Source organism: Lingula anatina, chromosome 7, assembly GCF_051362555.1.
Source record: "Lingula anatina isolate TDL-2025a chromosome 7, LinAna3.0, whole genome shotgun sequence".
Lineage (NCBI taxonomy): Eukaryota > Metazoa > Brachiopoda > Lingulata > Lingulida > Lingulidae > Lingula > Lingula anatina.
Window position 1 is genome coordinate 17,594,315 of NC_141773.1, and position 22,152 is coordinate 17,616,466.

Here is a 22,152-nt window from a genome sequence, read left to right on the forward strand (position 1 = left end):
CATTCTGCATCAAAGGCGTACAAGAAATGCCTTGATTCTTCAGCAAAACCAACTTGTTCTTAGTGATGGTTAACCAAGTTTTGGTAGTTCTGGAGTCACTGAACCTAACATTCTAAACGGATACCTCATTCCAACTTCGGGGTGATCCAGGCTTCATCATGACAGCACACTTGCACACAGCTCTCACGTGGTGAATGATTTGTTGCAGAAACCTAATGCTCTGAGGCTGGAGAAGCCATCTTTGAATCCTGATAATAAACCTACTGACCATCCGTGGAAGTGATTTGAAGTGTGTAATCAAGAGGAGAACCAAATTCCAAATAGTCCGAACAAATTCCGCCAAACTTTTTAGGAAACATGGGGCAATATTCCACAAAACAGAATTGTTACCCTTGTTGAAGGCAGCGGCGCCGTCTACAGGAGATAATTACAGTACGTGGTGAACACACACGCTAATAAACACGTGACTTTAACGAGCACACCCTAATGCTAAATGTGTATAAATTTGGTGACATTTGGTGGTGTCAATTCAATTTAATGGGCATTTCTTTACCCCGTGGACATGACAGTGGAACATCGGATTTGAGGGGGTACATGTAATAAATGTGGATAAATGGTATTAAATATGGATATCGTAACCACTAGTTCGTATTTTCTGTACCACTAATCATGTTAGTTATGGTATCTGGAATGAAAATCGCCATTCATAGCAATTAACTCATGTAATGTGATCATTTATAAATAAAAGCACAATCTTTTTGACCAATGTTGTATTTTCGCGAATTTTACCTTTTTCTAAATCTCTGGTGACATAAAGTGATAAATCTGGCTTTTTATGTAAATCATTGAAAAATTTTTAATTCATGCATTGCTTTGTGCAGTGGGGGATTTTCGTATTCAGCAAACGAAAGTTTTTTAAAATATCAACCCTTTTGGATAATAAGTTATTTTAATATTAAAACACTAATGCCATACTGGGGCGTATAACTCCTTTAAAGACGATAATTTGGAAAATATAGAGATGCAAAATATGTCTTTCAATGATTGTCGTATGACTTAGAATAGGCAGTTTATTTTTGTTTGCTTCACGAATTCAAGTAATAAACTGATGTCACAATGACATCAATGAGATTATAAAAAGTTATATTAACACGATTTTAATCCTTATTTTCATGTATCAGTCAGCAAAGTTGAAAAAAAAACTGAATAATGATTTGGAAAAAATATTCGATATTAAATGTCAATTTTGTAGAAGTCTGGGTATTTTTGCTCAGAGTATACAGTATATAAGCAAGAATTGAAATATACTTTCAGACAATATACTTTCCTTTTATTTCACATACACTGCGTGCACATGCACATACATGTACAAAAAGAAAGATATATATTTAACCGCAACATTATATTGAATTATTTTGCTGACCACAGCCCAGATAGTTACACTGAATATGTTAATGGATACGTGGCCAAGAAACCGTATGAATAATCTGCATAATACAGAAACCCGTCATGGGGGTTATAATCTAGCATGACTAAGGAATGACTGTATTTTCCAGGAGGTTCGAACCTGATCTTATCCGGAGGAAGGGCCACTTGTTCCCCAGTGTTGGTGTCGTAGGTATACCGTATGTAATCACGGTTGTAATATGTGCCGTAAAGCACTCCGCATTTCATGAAGGTGTTTCCAACGCTCTTGCTGTAAATGCTCGTCGTCCACGATTTCTCCACATCGAGAGTGTCCGGGTTTATCTTTGCTATGACCAGTCTACAGTTATTTGTCACGTTTCCGTACACTAACCACAGTCCGTACTCATCCGCAGCAAAATCAGAATAAGAATAATAGTCATGAAAATATTGGCAACTAATACCTGAATTGCTACTCAGGCCTTCTATCTGTTTCTCTACTGCGATATTGTTCTGGAAGTTATATTTTACAATATTATTAGTGCCATAAGACTGGTAATACAAATTGTCTCTATACATAACGTGGCCGGTTCCAGCCCATGTGTGTGGGAGGGTAGTTGAAGCAGCTACATATTGATATTTCATTGCTTCTACGCTGTCGTATGTAACGACGGTCTTACCGTCATAACCTTGGAAAAACCACACTGTGTTTGCGTGGATGGGATCTATTGGTTGAGAATCTTTCATCCAAGCAGACGGGGTGTATTTCACTGAATCCAATTCTAAGGTCAATGACGCGTTCCCTATGCTAAGAGTACCGCCAGCTAGACATTTTGTCCCTGTAAATACCATTTAATATGAGTTATTGCTTAAGAATATTTATTCCTTTAAAGGAATGACAACTGTTCATTGCCAAAAATTGGATTTTCATGGGGTAAAGGACAATTTCCCCATTTTAACCAATGATAAGTGAATACATTTCCATATTTAAAGTTAGTCCCTGTTTTTTTTCTAAAAAGTTTGGTTTTCTGTAGTATTCTCTTAAGACATTACTAGAGAGTGTAGCCATCTATGGAGGTCACAAGAAGAATTATTAAGGTAATTAAAGTTGCGTGTAGGGGGGGGGGGTGAAAGGAAAATGGAAAATCTTCTGACCAACATATACCAACATGTTGTATATCATTAAAAAGTCCTTTACTTCTTTTGAGTAGTATTATTGTATATATTCATAAAAAAGTATATTTAAAGTACATACAATTTTCACAGTTTTCTCCAGTGTATTCTTGAGGACAAATACAACTGTAAGTGGTATTTCCATCCACACATGTTGCACCGTTTTGACAAGGTTGACTGCGACAATGATCAACCACTGAAACAGAAAGTGATGTTACAACAGATTCATATATGATTCTTACAGGTTGCTCCGTTTTTAAAAAGTTCCTGGTTAACATATCAGCACAGAAATGTAGCTTTCATGTTAATTTTGCTTGGTACAGGTCTACCAATGTGTGTAAAACATACTTGTCAGAATGACTTTGCGATCAAGCTCTCCGTGGTTTATGTCTAATGTATCGTTTTATATTAAATACAAGCCGAGTTGATTTGATGTGTTAACATTCGAGTTTGATATTGTCTTAAAATCAATACGATAGTAATTTAAAATTTAAACGCACAGGTCTTTCGAAAAAGAAAGGCATGAAAAAAAGCAGAAGCAGTGAGAGAGTGCCTGAAAGGAATGATCTCTGCCAGTCTTTGCCATAGCAGACTTCCAGTGCCGGGTAGTAGCATTGCAAATGAGTACATTAAAAGTTTTAAAAAATCATAAAACATATTTGTTTCAACTATACCTTCACATTGTTTTCCATAATGTCCGTCAGGGCAGATGCATCTATATCCTTGTTTTAAATCCACACACGTTCCTCCTCGCTGGCACGGCCGGCTGGAACATTCATTGATCTCTAAAATATAAATATTTAAAATAATGTTGTATCTTTTTTTTTTTTTTTTTTTTTTGGGGGGGGGGGGTTCCTTTTTTCTTGCGGTACAAGAGGATGATATGATTCGTTTATTGTTATAATGCATAAATCTAGCAACCAATGAGGCCTAGATAACTTTACAGTAATGACAGAGTTAAATAACTTATTAATAAAAATGTAAATGTTCATAGATATGAATAATCAAGATGGAATTTCCTTTATACTAATAAAGAGAAAAATTGGTAAAAAATTAAAAGGGGTAACAACTTGGACGCACATTGCACTTGTTATAAAAACACGCATTGATGGTTTAGTTTTGCGTTTAGATCTTTTGAATTCCTCAGATATCTGTAGCCTACTGAGTATATTTGGCACTTAGTCTTAGTAGTAGTATTGTGCAGTCTATGAACATGGCCATTAGATGTGTATGTATAATCTTGTGCATGTATTGAAGCGTCTTTAACTGAATATATATATATATATATATATATATATATATATATATATATATATATATATATATATATATATATATATATATATATATATTCACGAGTACTTTGTTTACAAGCAACGTAAGTACTTAAGATCAGTATACATTATTTGTGTTTGTGTCTCCTTGATCTGAGCTGATTTAAGTAATAGGCCATGCCAGTTAAAAGAATGGAACAAACTTAAGTATGATGTTCGGAATTTGGCCGATGACGGCTGCATTTATTTAAGGTCCCATTAATAAAAAAGAAATGAAGCAGATTAATGACAAACATTGAATAGCGTTGATAAATGATATTAACATAATATGTCTACATTTAAAGTATAATTTCCAAACAAACAGTGCACACATTTCAATTTGTGGGTTCAGTGCTTTTCTACAAAGTCCGACATTCATTCGTTAAACCAAAATGCGAACAGGACGATAGAATATTCTAAAAGTGGCCTTATGACTCATTTGAAGGATGATAGCGATCCAATGGCTGAATGTCATTCATTTGAACGACTATACACCAGAGAAATGAGTTTGCACTTTAACAGCAAATATAAAATTTATTATATACATGTTCGCAGCACTGATTGGCTCTTGACAACTTACGAAGAAAAGGAATGGAATATGCATTTTGCATGGGTCCTTTTAAAATCAATATGCGACTTAATTTGGTTCGACAAACTCATGTAAACGTCTAGTGCTATTTTCTTTGAATTTCGTTTTTAGTGCGCGTGCATGAGAGAGAGAGAGAGAGAGAGAGAGAGAGAGAGAGCGACAGTGACTGTTTATTTCCACGTCTGCATCCATTACTGTATTACCATGCTGGCAAAGATTCCCCGCAAATCCTGCTGGACAAACACACTCAAAGTGACCATGGCGGTCTATGCACGTGGCTCCGTTGGGACATGGGTTACTTATGCAATCATCAATGTCTAATAAAAGGAATATAGTAGAACATGCTTTATCAATTAAAACAGTTGCATCTTTCAGATTTGTTTCTCGGAACCAATGGTGAAACATTCATTATCATCATCAATCATCAACAAAAAAGATAATATGCTTACCTGTACATATGAAAAAGAAATCAAATATTCTCCCAGCGTTTTAACAACAACTACTTAAATACTAACTTGCATGCGGCTCAATGTAAATACATAATATTTTATTATTTTATAGTCTACTGATAGGTGTCACGATAACTTCAGACAACGTCTCTCCTTCAGGTGCTGACATGCACGGTAGTTCAGGCACAGTTTATATACGGCGCCAACTAGAAAAAAAAGCTTGAGAACATTAAGGTCCATGTCAATTCCCAGTAGTCTGAAGCAAAACTTAGGGTGGAAATCAAACACTTCTCGTTTTCTATTCTATTACGAAATATATATTCACCATTCTCACACAACGTTCCTGTAAACCCCGCTGGGCACACACACTGGAAAGAACCTGGTTGATCTATGCACTTGGCACCATTTGCACATGGGGCGCTTGCACATTCAGTGATATCTATTTAAAAGAAACAAAATGCCATTTAACCTGAAAAATCAAGCAATGATTCATGTAGGTTTGAAAATACAAAAATTACCTAAAACAACACACTGCTGTCTACGCCGTTCTTAAATATGAGACGAAAAGATATTTTAAACTTATTTTAAATGTGGTACATGGACAGCATGGACATATGAGCACTTAAAATGAAGTTGGCGACATGATCTACCTTGCTATTTCCCCCAAAATACCACTTACTTTTTTCACAGTTTACCCCAGTGTGTGTTTTAGGGCAAATACAGTTGTAAGTGGTATTTCTATTCACACATGTTGCACCGTTTTTACATGGTTGACTGCGACAGTGATCAACCACTGGAAAAAGACATTTTACTATATATCAACACACGATTCTAATCAAACAGGTTACATCGTTCTTACAGAAACCGTTTGACGAGAAAAACTATGTTTTGATCAATTTACCAGTTACCGCATGCACCTGTTGCTGGATCGGTGGAGCAATACGGGAGGGCCGTTTTGCATAACTTGGAATGCTCAAAATAGAAGTCTCTGCTTTATATATAATTAATAGATGTCCCCCCCAAACCCCCCATCCCCCCCCCCCCCCCCCCCGGCTCCAATTTCTTTGTTACTTCAATCGCTGTGTGAAATACGGAATTCAGTTATATTGGGAGCAAAGTATTATTGATATCGATACGATGACATGAGTTACAATCTATTTTTGTAAAGGTATACCGTTTAGTACGTACATTTTTCGCAGTTTCTTCCAGAGTACGCTTTAGGACACATGCAATTGTACGTTGTAGTCCCATTCGCACATGTTGCACCGTTTTGACATGGTTGACTGCGACAGTGATCAACCACTGAAACAGAATTTTTACAACTGATGAACACACGATTCCAACCAATCTCTTACAGCAACCTTCCGATAAAGATATCATAGCAGAAAAGCCGTGAATTATTGTAATTGATATACATACAGTTCTACCCGTATGTGTAAATTGCATTTTGTTAAGAACGACTCTTTGATTAAGTTCATTGTGGTTCATTTCCTACATGTTTGAAGTTTTTTATTCATATTGTTTTTAACATTTCAGCATTTGCTTTGCATATTTCCCCAAAAAATCCATTAATCTAAGTAACTGCGATTGTGTGTCACCATTTTCGACATTCTAACAGATGCCAGCGATGTCACATCTGCTTGTAATACCTCGCATGTGAATAATCCCAACTGTAATTTCTGCCATGAAAGATAAACCAAACACTAAACATAATTTAAATACGATATTGTTATGTAAGCCAATGTAATCATTCAACCAGCATTGCACACTATTACAAGAAGAGTTATACAACGCAGAATAAACGATAAAACATCGCCTCCGACTATACCTTCACAATGTTTTCCATAATGTCCAACAGGGCAGATGCATCTATAGCCGTTAACTAAATCTACACATGTTCCTCCCCGCTGGCACGGCCGACTGGCACATTCACTGATTTCTAAAAAATACGCATACAAACTGTAGATATCAGTGTGTGCAAAAAGTACCTTATTGTATAACTGGCATGTTCTCCTGCTGGAACAAGCGGGTTACGTCAGCTGGAGTTCATAATTTAGAACGACTATACATTTATATGTGAATAAAGGTTAGTCTATAAGCTGAACATAAAAAGCAATTGGCTTTCTTATGCTTGAATTTTACCAAAGTTCGATTAGTGCATTACTACTTTGATAAGTAGCATTTTCTTTAAATGGTATTGTGAATGCTGACGGGCACTTTGTGTGTGTATGTGTGCGCGTGCAAGTGTGTGTGTGTGTGTGTGAGTGTGTGTGTGTGTAACAAAAAGAGAGAGAGATGTTTGTTTCTTATCTCCACGTTGGCACACGTAATTACCATACTGGCAAAGATTCCCCGCAAATCCTGCTGGGCAAACACACTCAAAGTGACCATGGCGGTTTTGACAGGTGGCTCCGCTGGGACATGGGCTACTAATACATCCGTCAATGTCTGAGAAAAAAACATACGTTTCTAACTCATTCATTCTTAAGGGTATCATAATTACATCGGCTATAAACTATAAATGACGTGACATAATAACTTAATGCGTTACATTTTTAAATATAAATTACGTACGTTTTTCACAGTTTCTTCCGCTGTGCGTTCTTGGGCAAATACAGCTGTATGTTGTAGTTCCATTCACACATGTTGCACCGTTTTGACATGGTTGACTGCGACAGTGATCAACCACTGAAACAAGACATTTTACTATATATCAACACACGATTTCTATGCAAGATGTTGCTCTTTTTTTAACAAATTTTTCTTATTAAGAAGACAAATAAAAAAGCCATAGATATCTTTTAAAGGGAAATATCACTTGTTTGTTCTCCTACTACTACGATGTACACCCAAACCCAATACAGAGGTGCATTTCACATGCTGAAGTGTCAAAAAATATAATTGAATTTAAAACATATATGTATATAGAACAAAAAATCTACGAATGTCTAAATTTAAATTCAAATTTTAATTTTTACCATGTCTTTTATATTACGCTAAGAGCCTTTTAAGTTGAAAATGGTAACTATATGTTCCAAAAACGTACGGTAACGTATGTTCCGGGTCATTTAATCACAATTTTTATACTGCGTTCCGATATATTTTGTACTGGTTCAGTCCTGGTAAATTAAACATGACGTAAGGACGCTTTTATAAATATTTAAACTTTAACTCGTGGGGCTTTGCGTCATGGCTAGTACTAGGTATCGAATCTTTCCTAGAAATTGTCAAAATATTTCATTTTGTTCAAGTATTTGGTGCAAGAGCTGACCGAAAATATATTGTGGTTCCATGATTGTTTGACATTTTTGATGTTTTATTTGGAGCACGAGGGGAAAAATATTTTATTTAATGCTTATTTTACTGTCGTTAGGGTGTATTTTCCCCGTTTTTTATTATTCAATGACAAGCAAACTAAAGTTGCTCAAAGACAATTAATTGCTCTACACAGAAGATTATTATAATTTTTAACAACGTTATACTTGTAGGTGATAGGCTACATCAAATAACAAAACCAGTGATGATTGAATTTTCAAAGTGAGTAAAACATTTCATAGTTGAACGGTTTGCATTTGTGCCAGTAACGTATGCTCCTTTTTTGGGGATGGAAGATAAATAAATTTTTTATTATTCATGGTTCCATGAAGAGTGAAGCTTTGATACAATCTTCTTCACGTGGGACCTTAAAATAATAAGACATAATTTGCAATCTGTGCACTAAATATTTTTAAGAGCATTCCCGTGACTTCGATTGCACCTCTATATTGGGTTTGGGAGTTTAAAGTCCTCTGTATTATCACTTAACATTTTAAATAATTATAATGTGAAGTGTATTGTTGGTGAGTATGGCCCTTTAAACACAACAGCAAGCACAGGACAACAAACCTCTTATCACTTTTAAGCACACCATCGCGACCTATCCTAAATATTTCATCAAAACCCATTCATAACATTTTGAGTGAGGATGGTGACGAACAGGAAGACAGACATATGGAGGTGAAAACAACCTTCTTGGCATCGGTAGTAATAAAACACATTGTCTGCGACGATACCTTTCAAAGTGCATTGCTTTCCATCGTGTCCAACTTGGCAGATGCATCGATAGCCGTTTACCAAATCCACACATGTTTCTCCCCGCTGGCACGGTTGACTAGAACATTCATTGATCTCTAGAAAATATATGTGAAAAGTGTTTCAATATATTATCCTTCTTTTGTCGAACCAAGAGGGTAGCATCAGCTTGTGTTCATGCATTTGTCTGTATTATCTATTAAATCAATTTGAAACTTACATAAGGGTATTTGCTATGGGTACCAAATGATTTTGAAAGCCAATAATTCCTGACAGAGTTAATGTTTACAAAACATTCTTTATATCCCGGTAACGATGGTAAATCATTAAAAGCTGATATAAGTAAAATATTGTTGATGAATAAACGCCGTTTTTTGTAGAGGTGTAGGCTTTGTTAACGCATTCGATCTACTACACGTAGGGGTATCACTGCTGTGACGTCACACCAGTCCACGTGCACCCACCTACGTCACACGTAGTTCCAGTAAAACCAGGCAGACAGGCGCAGGTAACGGAGTTCCCATTGGTCGAGCACGTCCCGTTATTGTGACACGGTCGACTGTAACATGGATCAGGAGCTAAGAAGGGCGATAAATATAAAAAACAATGACGTTATCGATAAATTGTATATTTTTGGGGTGGAATCAAAATAAACGTAGATAACTTTAGAAAAATTATAATCGGTCTTTTATAAAAATTGTACATCAACTGAAAGAGAAATGAACGAATGGAGCCTTAATTGAGTATTCATTGACAACTAAAATATTAATTTACCTGCCGATGTATTAGTGCCATTACTAGTAGAAGTACTAATATATCAAATAGTATCACTTATAAATCTAAACAACCAAAACATGGTTAGTCTCCTTTGATATCTTTGATATATTAAAAGGGGAAAATGAGAATTCTTACATATTTCATTCTTATTATCATGATCAGGGTCCTGTTATTTTAGGTATTACGTAGTATCTCACCTTGCGTCGTGACTTTTAGTGGTCCACCTTTGCACTTCAGATAACTTTGGGTTAAAAAGTCTAGAGTATGCTCTGCAAGACTAATCCTAACACCTAAATGCTCCCACGACGCGCCATAGTACAGCTGTCTTTTTCCTACGTGTAAATGATAAAAGAATGGGCGTTTTAAGTCATTTGGTGTGCATGTCAACGTTCACCACCTCACTCAGTTCGAACGTTGTCTACATCTGATGTCTGAGAGTTCCACTGGGTAATTTTCGTTACCCGTGAAAGCCACTTCTTTATTTCCCGAGACGGTGAAACGTTCACATTGTTAAGCGTGATCCGTGAATAACCTCAATCCCGTGACTCGCGAATGCAACCTATTATTGTTCTTATTCGTGAACCATAGTCATTACTCAGTTATTCGTGATTTTCTTCAAACTGCTTCAGTGAAATAAAAAAGAAAAGTTGGTTGCAAAACGCAGTGCGGTTGTTAAACGCGGCACTGTACCCCCATTGCCTTTATACTGTTGGATCGGCCAGAGTGAATTTTTTTTTAAATGAAGCTTGCAATGTAAATATATGTTTTCTCAAATTGTATATTAAGGCATGTTCATTTTTATCCTAGAGGAAAAATTGAACACACAGGACTTAATATCTATTTAGCAATCCGTAATAAGGTCAGCCTTAGAATGCGCAACGTCCCCTTTAGGGACCAGAGCTGACTTCAGTGCAATCTGAATTTGTTGTATTCATCCAAAAAAGTCCTCAATACATTATATATCCAGGTTTTATTTATCAGGATGCCCTTCAGACTAGTAAGCTCAAAACTTTGGTATAAAGAAGTGAAACAACATATATAAAGGATAAATATTACAATATAAAAGACCCAATAATTAAGATTGATAATTAAAAGAAAAACTCTTGCATAAATTGCTTACCTTTTCCTTTAACATTTAACAACTTTAACCCCTCGGCGGAAATTGAATGATACCAATATAGTTAAATATTGGGCATGATCATTTCACACACACACACACACACACACACACACACACGGAGAGAGAGAGAGAGAGAGAGATTTAAGTTTATTACACACAAGTACAAAACCCACCTATGACTGGCTTTAAAAAGCCTGAGACGTCTGGATGCTGGAATAGAGTTGGACATTCCTTGTGAAGAGTATCGCTGATTTTCTCAATTTGAACCTGAAGTTTTACAAACTCTAGGAGTTTGGAAAACTGATTTTGATTGACCGATGGGATATTCTGTCCTCGGCCAAATTTAAGAAAGATGCACAGAAGCAAAACGCCACCTCGAAAACTGAACATTATCGTACAGTAAGTTCTCTCTGTCTGAAGAGATTGTAGGCAAGTGTGACGAAAAGTCCGACCGCATCGGTTTATAAAGCTATGTCCGGACTAATCGTGATGAGGAGAGCGACGATAAAATCCCCGATGAATGCATATTACCTTTTGCTTTCTTTCTTATTTGGAGTCAACAGTTTTCGCCTATAAATGGGTCCTAAATAATTTATGGCCAAATTAACTCTATTAATAACTTTCGCCCGTGAAAACGCTTAGAATGTCTGCGTACATTTTACGAGCTAAACAAAAGAAGATTAACAAGCAGCTTTTTTCTTCGTCCTAATTGCCCCTGTGAACCCCTAGGCCAAGGTGCCGCTCCTGTCCTTTTTGGGGTCAGCGGTAGAACGTTAACGGCAAAGACGCACATGTATTGCAGGGCTCTTAAGTCACGACTGGCGATAACTTTTTGAACCTGAGGACATGTATTCACCCTACTATGTGACACAAAATAGCTAGGTCAGATGGCAATGTCTTGACTGCATTTTGAAAATAACAATAAAGATGTTTTAACGTAACAAGTTTGCAATGTAACGGAGAATTTCGACTTCAAAGAAAATGAAGGCAAGAACGCAGCGTAATATGGTCCATGACTCCAATTATACAAAGATTCTTAAATCCGTAGTTGACTAGGCTTAGCTATGTGACCTAGCAAGGTCAACTACGCTGTAGCTGACTGGGAGTGTTTCACAAACAATCTTTGGTCCTATTTACGGTAGTTAACTTGGCTAACATTTGCTACCGAAACTTTTCAAATATATGAGGTGTAAAATCCGGATAGGTTCACATGACATGACGTTTGAAAATAAAGTTTAACATTACCTTGCTTTGAAACGCTGCCATCGGACATCTATTAGTCAAGAGTACATGAATCCGATCGGCTGGATGATGTTACATTCAATTTTTATTAGAAAATTCAATAAATTTAAGTAACATTCAAATATATTTAACACAATACCTTGAAGAAGGTATGAACCTTTTTCAAATTTTTGTTGATTATGCTCTTATTTAGTTTTAGTTTAGCTTGCACACTAACTCCTCCAGAAGAGTTAAGGCTTCGTTAACTTTCAGCTATGGTTAAACGAAGCAGCGGCCTTTAAGAATTTCTGTGAGACGCGACGTAGTGACTCACGGACTTAATAATATTTGTAACCAAGCTCTTAGTCGGGAAACCCGACTAAAGTTTGCTTGTGAAGCGAATGCTTGTTTAATTTCACAAAAAAGTCAACTTTCCTGACTAAGAATTTGGTGTAGTCAACTACGAATTTAAGATTCTTTGTGAAAAGGGGACTTGGTTTCAATATTTAACAGCTGTAACAATGTATCAGAATAATTGCTTGAAACAGAATATGAATATGTTCGAAAAAAAAAAAAAAAAACTCGCCGTAGTTCGTTTCTCTTTTAAATGGGGATGAATAAAAGGCTTTCGTATAAAACACGTGTTGTATAAACTATATTTTTGGAAACTAAATTACGCTTAAAGGCAAGAAAGGAGCAGGCACCAGTACGAGTTTTGAATTATGGCACAATTGTTTAAATACGATCCAGGACCTCTACTCATTCATCACGATGTGTGCAAAAGTTTTGGTGTGTCGATATCTGTCAATAATTTGTTAAGGGCAACAGCTTAAGGAAAAAACAATGCCAGTAATAAGTTACCCAATAAAATCGCCTAAATACGAAATCTTGGATTTTGTGCATTATATTGCACTTCAAACTACACTACCCTATATTATGAGATACAACCTTAAGGGCGTTGATATTACTTTACAATTTCTGAGGCGTGTTCTTGAGTTTCTAATCAAACGTGTCGATTTATTCCAGTTATTAAATCAGGGCACCCTATGTAGACCGGTATCTATAAATCTGATACTATGTAGGTGAGACACCTACCTTCCTATCAGAGACGATCTTTCCTCATAATAAAGGCGAGAAGCCTTACACACTCAAAAAGTCGCTCTCAACTATGCAAGGGGCGCTGTCAAATACACGTCCTCAGAGGCCCAGCTCTGAATCGTGTTATTTTGGTAAAGTGGAATCTAACTAGGGCATGAGCCCACCACCCCAACACATTTTTATTTACAACCAGCCTGTCAGGATAAGAAAAGCTGGACTGACAATAAATTAATTTTTGTTTTAAGTTCCTTTTTCCTTCAGACCAATGGCAGTTACAAAAACCCTTCTTTCTTCAAAGCATTTAATGGCTGAATTTAATGGGTCTGCCCAAAATAACATAAAAGATGTATTCAAAGGCATTATATCTATTTACCTAATCTCAGATTCTTTAAGATCTTTAATGTGCAGTTTTTATATTTCTTGAATTATTTCCACGTTTGTAAATATGTACACGTGTGAGATCAATATTGCGCGCAATTATAGCCTATGTGTTGATGTTTTCGCAATAGCAGCTGATATAGAACCTCGGGAGTGATTTCAAGGCCTAAGTTTAGGGTTAGTATTAGTTGTGTGGTAAGGCCACGCTTCTAAATCGACCTTATTAATTCAGTTAATGGAAAATAGTCTCAGCTTACAAAATGTGTGGCCTTAAAGTAGAAGCGCCAGTGTGAGTCCAATCACTTTTGTGGTTCGGTTTTTAAGTATGACAAGTTGAAATAAATTAACCCTTTGTATTATTTATAGTATATGTTTACGGAAAAGCGTTTAGAAGTTCAAGTAGCTCTGTGATAACCTGATATGCAATCTAAACCCAAGCAACGAAATTAAGAGTAGAAAATTTTGAACTTTTCAACATTTCTGACGAGCATGCTTATTGCGCAGCGAAAAGTCAACACTGAGCCTATACACGGATTGGCGTTTACATGCAATTATTTATTTTCAACTCGCAAAAGACATGTTGGAAACAATTTTTGATGGTTAGACAGATTTGACTTAATTTTGCTTAGCCAGTCTTGGATCTGCGGCAAACGAACCAGTGGCTTCCGATCTTCTTCTTATTGTAGACGTCCCAGTAAGCATTGGGCTTTGTCGCCGAGCAAGGATCGTATGCGCAGTAGTCTGTTGCGCAGTCGGTAGGGTCGGACTTGTAGCCACACAACGCGTCTTCAGCGGCCTGGATTGCTCTACGATAGGTGGCGTCGTTGTTGGCTTTGGATGAAGCCCATGCTCTGTCGTGATTGGAATCATCCAGGGTATTGTATTGGTAACCACTGGAGTATCGTTGATAAACAACCCCGCTGCAAAAAAAAAAAAAAAAAAGATGACTAGTATAAGCTCTATACGAACATTACCTCACCCACGTATTGACTAACTAATTTATTAAATATATGCCACTTACAAATACGCTCGAAAGGACTTACTTACTAATCGAATTAATTCACAAACATCTGAAAAAACTAAAAAGATCTATAAATATCTAACCAACTACTAGTATATATATATATATATAATTATTCCAGTGATTATATGGCAATAAAGTTTATTTATAGAATCTAGTGGAACTCCCAGGTAAACCTTATTTGGGACTTATAGGGGCCTATAGTGATTGTTAATAAAACTCGGTTACTGATTTTCCATGTCTACCCGACCCGACCATTCTGCTGGCCCCCTTGTCAGGATGTTATCATAATAATCACAATAATAATATGACTAATAATAATAATGTGTTATATCGTAAAGTGCATTCCATTTTCATACATTTCAATGCACTTTACAATAAAACATAAAAGTTATTATCAACTTCAGCACTAAAACTAAAGACGATAAATAAAAGTTCTTACTTGAGTGTGTTTGGGTATCCATTGTGTTTCACTCTGTTTACAATGGTGTACGCTACAGCCAGTTGACCAGTTATGGACTCTCCTTTGGCCTCGCCGTGGACAACCCGGCCAACAGTTTGAATGTTGGCACTGGTGCTGTAACAGAGGGATTATCATCTTAGCATCAGTACTCGGTATGCTCCCGGTACTTTGTATGTGGTTCAAAGTATATTTAATGTGTATGTTGTACATGTTTGAATGTATTTATGCATATGTTTACATGCATGCTCGTGTCTTTTCTTGTGTCTGCGTTTGTCCTCATTAGCACGTATTGTATGTTGCTCATAAAAATTTAGTTCAAATATTCTACTGTATATTGAATATTTGGTTTACAGGTAATAGCTTATTAAAATACATTTGTAAAAGACAAGAAAATCAAGATCCAAACCATAGTCCTTTTCCAGTTGCGCCGGAGCTGCCGCTTCCACTACAACTGGAACTGGTCACCAAATAGTCGCCCGCTATCCAGCCATCCTAGACAGAAAAAAATTAATAAATATTTTATTTCTATTTAATCTAAACTGTAGTATATATACATTTTATCTGTTCCCATTGTAACAGACTGCCATTTGTGTCATAAAACAACATTCTAAGTAAAAATAAAGTACAAATATTGCACAAAAATGTCGTATAAGATTTATAAGCAATCTTGCGATCAGATATAAAAGAATACAAATATTGGAGTGTTGCAAAATTCATTGAATGTCACTGTATCAGATATGAATAAAAGACCAGAATGACCTTTATTGGAGTGTTTGAGATTCCTAAAGTAAAATGTAGCTGGGTCGCTGTCACAAGCAAGATCTGATGCCAATGAAAAGAGATCAGTTTAGGGAAATATCGACAATCCGATGTCATAAAGATAAATGTTTGCTATTCATTTTGCAACGAAACGGGGCTGAGTCCACCATTTTTGTTCCGGCACGCCTCTACAATATTCCCCTATGAGGGTCATTATATCTAACTTACTTACCTTGCCATTGTAGTTCACTTTATACCACACGTAGCCGCAGGAGGTTAACCTGGACGCTTTAGATGTGAAGCATTGGCCAGATGAAGCGGTTCCAATTTTGGTTCCACAAGCTGAAACATAATCACCAATTATCCAATATACATGCAGACCAATTATTTCCTTGTTCCGCGGTTTGAGCGTGTTCGTTGTTTGTGTACGCACTTCTTTTGAAACATTAAAGTCCGTTTAAATTTCGGCATTTGATAATTTCAGTTGGTTCCAATAACTGGAGACACCGAGTATTTAGAAAAAAAGGTCGGAAGTCAGAGCGTGCTTTTTGCAATTTGAGAAGCAGAAATGAATCAATGGACAAGCACGTAAACGGGGAACCTTTTTTCTATATAGATCAATTCTTTAATAATATTCTGACATTTTCATAATCTGTCAATTTAATTCTATTCAATCCTATTTTTATGGTTTTCATTTTCATTTTCATTTACCTTATATTTATTAAAAATATTACATATCTATTCAGCTCTCTAACTTTTTTCTAATCATTTTTCTTGGTAAAATCCCTTTCACTTACCTGAGCTACGCACGTTGACATTGGTCCCTGTCAAACACAAGCACTGCCCCCAGTTATAGTTAGTCGGGGTGGCCAGGCCTAAACCAACCACAGATACCAGCGCTAAAAGGAACAGCATGGCGTCGACTCTGCCCGATACTGGTGAGATACTCAACATATGTCCGCCTACTTGGTGTTATATCAGACACGCACTGTCCCCGAGGTCAGGAGACAGTGGTGGGTACCCTGGTGATGACGATATGTGCTGACGGTGTCTTGACTCATGGTGGAAAAGAATACGTTTACCGTCGCTGTATATCCCCATTCATTCCCATCGTTTGAGTGTAGTTGATGCAGAGGGCTGCACGCGAAATAACTACGTTATCTCACACGACATAACATGCATTGTGTTATAATATATTACAGTACATATATTTTTTATCTTTGTTATTGCGATAAAGACTTCCGGAGTCTTAACGTAATGGCGGCGGTACTGGTGTCAAGAAGCTGACTTACAACAACATCGCTTGGTGCCTAGCCCTCTGATGGTATGAACAGGTGTTTAGTTTACGTCAGGCGATGGCGTCCATAATGTCACGTCTACGCGGGGGTTGGATGACGTTTGGTGGCTTAAGATGAAGCTTTTATGGACACAAAGTTGATTAAAGGTCAGCACACAGTTTGCGACACAAGTGAATTTGCGAAATAGTTACAAAAATAAACATGCATTACACAGATATAAATTTACACACACACACACACATATATATGTAGCAATTCACCCTCCAAGAACACGCCCCCCCCCTTCCACAAACACAAACACACACACACACACACACACACACGTTCTTACACATAGGCCTACTGTGTGAGAAATTAGAGATTCTGACAAACAACAACATTGTTTCAACTTTTTTTATTTCTTGGCTTTCTTGTTTGTAGCCGAAATCTTGTTTCATTGATTAGACAATTGGAAAAGTGGCAAGATTTCCCTTAATCATATCTGCATAATACAGAAGACCGTCATGTGGATTATAATCTAACATGGTGTTGTATTTACCAGGTGGTTTGAACGGGATCCCATTCGGTGGAAGCGACTCTTGTTTCCCAGTGTTGGTGTCATAGGTATAGCGGATGTAATTGGACAATTCACTGTAGGAATTCGTGGCGTAAAGCACGCCACATTTCATGAAAGTGTTTCCCACGCTTCCACTGCTAATGGTCGTCGCCCACGATTTCTCCACGTTGAGAGTGTCCGGGTTGATCTTGGCGATGACCAGGTTACAGTTGTTACTTATATTCCCGTACACTAACCACAGCCCGTACTCGTCCACGGCAAAGTCAGTGGTAGTGTAACCGCGCCACGGATATGTACACGTGTTGCCCCCGTCTACGTCCCTCATTGATGCCTCAATCATGGCAGTTCTGTTCTTGAAATCGAACTTGACTATGTTCTTCGTGAGGGCACGCTGAAAGTATACGGAATCCCTGTATACAACATGTCCAGTGCCTGCCCAGTTGTATGGGAGTCTGATGGTCTCACGTGAGTGGTTGCGCTTCATGGCCTCTACTGAGTCGAACATTATCACCGCGTTGTCTCTCACAAATCCTCTAAAAAACCACACTCTGTTTGCCGAGCTTTGATTTGTCGGTTGGGAATCTCTCATCCACGCAGACTGTCTGGAATTGGCCGGGCTGTACTGGAAAACCCCTGACGAGTTCTCTATTGTAGGCATGCCACATCCCGTTCCTTTGTAAAGTAAAATAATTGCTTCTAAATTGCAATGAGTTATTGTCATTCTCTTGATAACTAGATACTGAATGGCGATATGGATGCTTACTGACATTGTAGACATAACTTTTGCCAAGTTTTTTTTAATATTGTTTCATTATTATTTTAATTTTTGCTCACATGGGTTAGTCCCTTTCATCTGATTTAATTTTGAAAAATTGATTATATCTAATGATTATAATACCTGGACAAATACCTTCAGGTCGCTTGGTTCGATGACCTCTTTTATTTCCAATTTCTGTTAGGGGGATACCATAAAAACAAGTAAATGAACACTTTTTGTTTTAACTGCCCATCACAAGGTTTTGTGCTAAACGCAATGATTCCTACCCGTAAAGTAGCTAATAATGGTGTGCTTACCATTTGTATTGATCTGTTGGTCTGCCGTGCATCTCAAATAGCTCTGGGTCAAGAATTCTAGAGTGTGGCTGGCAAGGCTAATCTTGAGCGCTAACTCTTCTGATGTCACGCCATTGTACGACGGGCTTTGCCCCACTGGGAGTAGAAAACATGACATAAGATACATCGTAGCATAAGCTTTTCAGGTTTAATGTCTCAGTCTGACAGAAAATTGGTATTGTCATATGATCAGTCACAGTCTGTTGGTCACTTGCTGCTTGCTATTAAGCCTGTAGGCGAGCCTCTTGCTGGATTCGATTTCAAACTACAAATACAATGACAGACAAGATCGTTTAAGATACAAGTGTTCCGGAGAAGTATGAACCGTATTGCTGGTCATGAAGTGCCCCTTGAAGCGGTCCTTGAACAGGTCATTTTAGGAACTTTTTTTATACCTACATGTACTTATATTTCATTGGTGTATATATATGTAGCCTACCAGTAGGCCTGTGTGTGGTAAATGCCCCTTCCAAGAAGCGTGAAATACTTATCACCATATTAATAACATAAACTCCCAACAGACAGACATGGCAGCAAATGAAAATGACATTGATAGATACGAAAAACAGATGACCGAAAGGCCCTTTCTCACCGTGCGTTATACTTAACTGGACCGGTCCACTATGACAAATCAATACCCTGTACTGGCTTTTACGTAAAAAAGTAAGTTAAATGGGAATCCGCAACAGGCAAACTTGTACAAACAGCAGGAGGCCAACTTTAGGGGAAATTGAGAAATGGACAACATCACAAACAAGGTGACCATGGGGCATTGAAGTTCGTTGAACCGAGTTTCGTTAATTAGGAGGGAAATGGCGTTTAAATATCTGGAATGAGTGCTTAATTTCATCCGGCATTTTCGATTAGTCGAAGTAATCATCTTGTTATTTTTACATTATTTTTGATAACCCAGAGAACTATCTTGATTCTAGGATGTAATATTGGGTTTCACGTTTGGGATTCCTGTTGTGAGCGTGGATAGTAAAAGTATGTACATGCACGTAACATTTAAAGAAGCAATACTAAATCAAAACAGTGATTAATTTTGTCTTGGTAGTTTCATTACTTCTGGTGGCAAATATGTACGGTAATTCTAAGTCAATTCAACCTAAGATCAAAAGTTTATCTTGCTAGTATCAATAGAAACAAGAATGAGATTCGTATGCTATGTATAGGGTAATTTTTATAATGAAAGACTGTAAAACATGGACTGACAGTAAGAAAGTGAAAAAACTCCAGAGTCAGGATATGATGCGTACGTGTATCTTGCAGACATACAAAAAAAATCGGTCCAAGGGGAAGCAGATGCCAACATATAACACTCTTAAGGAAGACCAGAAAAAACAAGCCAGTTTAATGTCTTAGGACATGTAAAGAAATACTGAAATATAAAGCAACCGGTAACATAGGGAAAGTTGGAAGGAAAAAGAGCAAATAAGTTGGATAGCTTTGCACAATAGATGGAACATACAAAAGTAACAGATACGCTGAGAACTATCAAAGACAGAGAGTTGTAGAGGGGAATTGCCGACACTACAGTGAATATATGAAGCAGGACACACGCAGATAATGTGCAGTAATACGTTTCCATATGAAATCTTCATTATCGAATTTACAATTGTTAAAAAGAGACTGTGTATAGATAAAACCCGATTACGTTTAAATTAATGACATTGTTTATGATGAGAAACTGTAAGAGAGAGGGAGAGAGAGTTGCTTCCTACCTCTGGGTTCAGACCTCAAATAACGTGAAACCCCAGTCTGCTGGAACAGGGTTGGACAATCCCTGCGCAGGAAATCCCCCGTCTTCTCAATCTGAACCTGTAGTTTTAGAAGCTCGAGAAGGTTGGAAAATCGATCTTGTTGACTGTGGCTTAATCCCACGCCAAACAAAATGCAGAGAGCCAAGGCGCTGCGACCAAATAGACACATACCGTTGCGTTTGATGTTTCCAGAGCCAGAAGCCCCAACAATTACGAACGCCAAGATATATATAACCAGGGAATAATGTATGAAGGCACATCCTGGAGAGGATTGCCAGGGTTAGAACCAACGTTCGCTGAATGAGATATTTCATTCTGTAGGATTTGGGCATCACCATGTTTTAATGTTTCAAAGAATTGGTTCAAAACGTTGACAGTAAAGTAAGTTCTCATTTTAAAATGCTTTTGATTGGGGAACCGAGTTCATTTTAAAATGCTAATCCGTTTTCTACATAAATTGCCAGCAAGCAAGAACTCTTTGTTTCAAACCTTAAAACAAAATATCCTGTCGTGATTTTGAGTCTCAATCCGTGCTTTAATATCGCAAACGAGAGATTGTGGTCGCGAACACCAAAATGCAAATCGCGAACCGTTAATCTACCCGTTCGGCACGTCCTTTGTGTTCCAGAGATTGTCTAGAGTGCATTACTGCCGCACTGAAAATAGTTTGGGGTTGAGAAAAGTAGCATTACAAAAACATAAACAACGAAAGACCCGGGTGTAAGCTGGTCAGATTGTTAGCGCTCTCGACCACTATGTTAACGTTCGCGCCACGAAATCGTGGTGTAAGTCGTCAATTCGTCGTTTGCAATCCCGAATCCCTGCCCCGAGAGACCACAATCAGAAGTTATCATTTATAAAGCCTTTGTCTTTATTATACTGAGATAGTTGAGCTCCCTATTTCATTCCGCCAGCATTCATATCTGTAGTCATCTCACATTCTGTCTTCTTTCTTGTCATTTTTATGTATTTATTTATTTATTTATTTTTGGTGGAAATTTGGTTAGGAGGCTGGATTCGACCTTGTTTTGGAAAAATGAAGGTGAGTAAGGTAGAAGGCGCCTATACCTAGTACCTAATACATCATTAGAAAAATACAATGCGTTTGCATTCCTGTTTCTGTATTTGTGTGTGTGTATGTGTGTGGGGGGGGGGGGGTTCGCGCAAAGTTTATACATTTTTTTCTTTTATTCGAAGGCGCTGTTTTTATTTTTGCATACAAACGAATACTTTTCTAAAGCCTCATAAATTGAGAATATACATGTACATGTACATGTACGTTCTCTGCGATTTTCACACGAGTTGTGAGGTACAGGTATGCAAATATCTGTTGCTTCTTTTTGTAAACAGACAATTACCAATTTTCTGTTCAGAATATAAAAAATACCATTTTGTTTTAAGCATGGATAGGGATTTCCACGACCCCCCACCCCACGCCAATCTGTGGATGTGGCAATGTAGGCCCCTACTGGTATTCAAAATCACCAATTCAAACATCGGGCGATTTAAAGAACATATGGGGATGGCACTAGTCTATGTATGCATATAAACCTCAATGATCTCTTTTATTTTGACTATGAGTATCT

General features: G+C 37.4%; 3 protein-coding genes across 3 annotated transcripts; all 3 read right to left on the reverse strand.

The window, feature by feature from the left end:
* Window positions 1-1,354: 1,354 nt before the first annotated feature.
* LOC106178297 (uncharacterized) lies at window positions 1,355-11,379 on the reverse strand. The gene is made up of 14 exons (XM_087016442.1): window positions 11,070-11,379; window positions 9,974-10,108; window positions 9,464-9,577; window positions 8,981-9,097; window positions 7,503-7,616; window positions 7,263-7,376; window positions 6,757-6,867; window positions 6,117-6,230; window positions 5,608-5,721; window positions 5,254-5,367; window positions 4,683-4,796; window positions 3,252-3,362; window positions 2,660-2,773; window positions 1,355-2,243 (listed from the first exon to the last, which is right to left on the reverse strand). Exons 1-14 carry the CDS (start codon window positions 11,284-11,286, stop codon window positions 1,438-1,440), a joined length of 2,409 nt encoding a protein of 802 aa, XP_086872568.1. The 5' UTR covers window positions 11,287-11,379; the 3' UTR covers window positions 1,355-1,437.
* Window positions 11,380-14,147: 2,768 nt separating this feature from the next.
* On the reverse strand, window positions 14,148-16,811 carry LOC106169515 (uncharacterized). The gene is made up of 5 exons (XM_013548985.2): window positions 16,634-16,811; window positions 16,069-16,178; window positions 15,484-15,569; window positions 15,057-15,191; window positions 14,148-14,513 (listed from the first exon to the last, which is right to left on the reverse strand). The coding sequence occupies exons 1-5, from the start codon at window positions 16,788-16,790 to the stop codon at window positions 14,219-14,221; spliced, it is 783 nt and encodes a 260-aa protein (XP_013404439.2). The 5' UTR covers window positions 16,791-16,811; the 3' UTR covers window positions 14,148-14,218.
* Window positions 16,812-17,498: 687 nt separating this feature from the next.
* On the reverse strand, window positions 17,499-20,768 carry LOC106169540 (noelin-2). Its single transcript, XM_013549031.2, has 3 exons — window positions 20,528-20,768; window positions 18,765-18,899; window positions 17,499-18,362 (listed from the first exon to the last, which is right to left on the reverse strand). Exons 1-3 carry the CDS (start codon window positions 20,733-20,735, stop codon window positions 17,575-17,577), a joined length of 1,131 nt encoding a protein of 376 aa, XP_013404485.2. The 5' UTR covers window positions 20,736-20,768; the 3' UTR covers window positions 17,499-17,574.
* Between the last annotated feature and the right edge of the window lie 1,384 nt (window positions 20,769-22,152).